At 35.3% G+C, this 2119-nt stretch overlaps 1 protein-coding gene across 1 annotated transcript; it reads left to right on the top strand.

The window, feature by feature from the left end:
* Positions 1-84: 84 nt before the first annotated feature.
* Positions 85-1655, top strand: LOC117117861 (netrin receptor UNC5C-like; the record flags this gene model as incomplete). Its single annotated transcript, XM_033262333.1, has 3 exons — positions 85-303; positions 958-1071; positions 1217-1655. Coding segments are annotated over 3 exons (632 nt in total), but the record flags the coding sequence as incomplete, so codon positions are not given.
* Positions 1656-2119: the final 464 nt, after the last annotated feature.

Raw genomic sequence — 2119 nt, forward strand, 5'->3', positions numbered from 1 at the left:
ATAATAGAGATAAACTCTAAACCATCTTTCGGCGATGCCATAAATATGTGTAAATACTTTTTAAATAATATTTCTCTGTTGCAGTAGATTCAACAGAAGTTGCCACACCGCCCAGACCCGTTTTCACGCTTCAACCAAAAAGTGGTTATTTAGTGAACGATAATCCAGTACGAATTGAATGTCGCGCCCAGCCCACATCAACTATACAAATTAAATGTTTCGGAGAGCTTGTGCCAATAGCCGAAGTGGAAGTTCTTACGACGTTTGATGAATCTTCCCAACAAATTCAACATGTTGCCTATGGTAAGAGAACCATTAGGCCTATACTTTATTCTGGTGAAAATAATGTATGGTTTATATATGCAAAAATATAAATAATAACATTATATAAATGATAGTAAAATTCAAATTGAAACATGTAGACCTAACACAGTTAATACTTCCATTAAAATATTGTATTTCTTTGTCTAATACTGTCAAATTTTATAACGTTATATATGAAATAAAAGTCATACTTATTGGCATTCATACAGCGCAAAAAGATGCAAATGCCTATCAGATGATCCCAGGCCCGTAGCGTGACTTAATTTGTGGGAGGTTCGTTGTAGTGGAAAGTGGACCCTTTGGCTTGTATGATCTCCGATACTCTGGAGAACATTGTAAATATATCCACGAATATCATTTTTTTGTTTTTAAATGCGGACCTTCTCCAACTTTTGGGCGGTTCGTCGTAATCCCCTTCCCCCCCCCCCCCCGGATCCGCCCTTTGAATTGTGCCATAGACATAATATATCGTCAGGCATACATTTATGTATGTAATTTGCACAATCCATCCGTAAATTTTGCACAATTTTCCTCCTTCGAATTTCTGTATCCGCCATTTCGCCAGCATCTCCTTAATAATTTTATTTTAAGTGGTAAATAAATGTTCAGTTCGTGTATGATTTTCTTTTGCAGAAGTAACAAAAGCTGCAGTTCATTCTCACTTTGGAGAATACTCGTGTCAGTGTACTGCATTAGGGCAAGGCAATATTGAAGAAAATAGCAGAAAAGCTATAATTCAGGTGGCCTGTAAGTTTCGCCTTCTTAATAATAATAATAATAATAAAAAGTGGTTGTGACTCATTAACTACCTAAATAGCTGACAACTGTACGTGCATTATGAGAGACAGTAATTATAATAATGTTGAACAAGTCCTGTTTTCATATCTCACAGATCTACGCAAATATTTTACACAAGAACCTCGTGGAATTACATTGGAAATAAAGACTTCGGCAGAACTGCTATGCATCCCACCGCTTGGCAACCCTTCCCCAGATGTTTACTGGGAGAAAGATAGTCAGTTGGTTGATCTCACCAGTGACAACTATATCATGCGGTCGGAAGGCCATCTTATTATCAATCATGCTGTGTTAGAAAACACTGGCAATTACACGTGCGTTGCTGGAAACCTTGCAGCTAAAAGAAAAAGTAACACTGCAGAAGTTATTGTCTACGGTAAATATAGGCCCTAAAGCGCTAAACTATTTTTACGTTAAACTGCTTATCTCATCGTTCCTTTCTAATCGTATGCACCAGTCTGCCGATTTATTTGTTGTATTGTTGAATTTGGTATGAGAATATGCATATTTTAGTTTTTTAGGAAGGTTTTGATGGCAACATTTATACATTTCAATTTAATTTATTTTGATCGTTCTTTTTTAAATGTTAATTTTTGTTTATATATTTTTATATATTCAATGTGAAGTGCTGTATAAATTTAAATTTTAATAAATTTTAAATATAATCTATTGTGTGGTATTATTGGTGTAATGTTACTGACTCGGTCCCTTAGCTTTTTAGCCCTCTATTAAATAAATAAATAAATAGTAAAAACGACTGTTAGGCTATCTTTATTAGGCCTGGTTAAGATTGTATATCTATATTTGAATAGTTTTTTAAAAAGGGCCTTCTCAAGTTGGTCAGTGCTGTTAGAGTCACTCTCTCAAAATCTTGTTGAATATACAACACGATCACTTTGGCCAAACTCTCTCTATCTACGGCTCTGATGATACGCAGAGCCATATATATAAAGAGTTGCGACATTCCGCTCCTTGGTTTACGAAAGTCACGTGGTAC

This window comes from Anneissia japonica, unplaced genomic scaffold (genome assembly GCF_011630105.1).
Source record: "Anneissia japonica isolate Jap-2015-1 unplaced genomic scaffold, ASM1163010v1 scaffold8635_len2119_cov159, whole genome shotgun sequence".
Lineage (NCBI taxonomy): Eukaryota > Metazoa > Echinodermata > Crinoidea > Comatulida > Comatulidae > Anneissia > Anneissia japonica.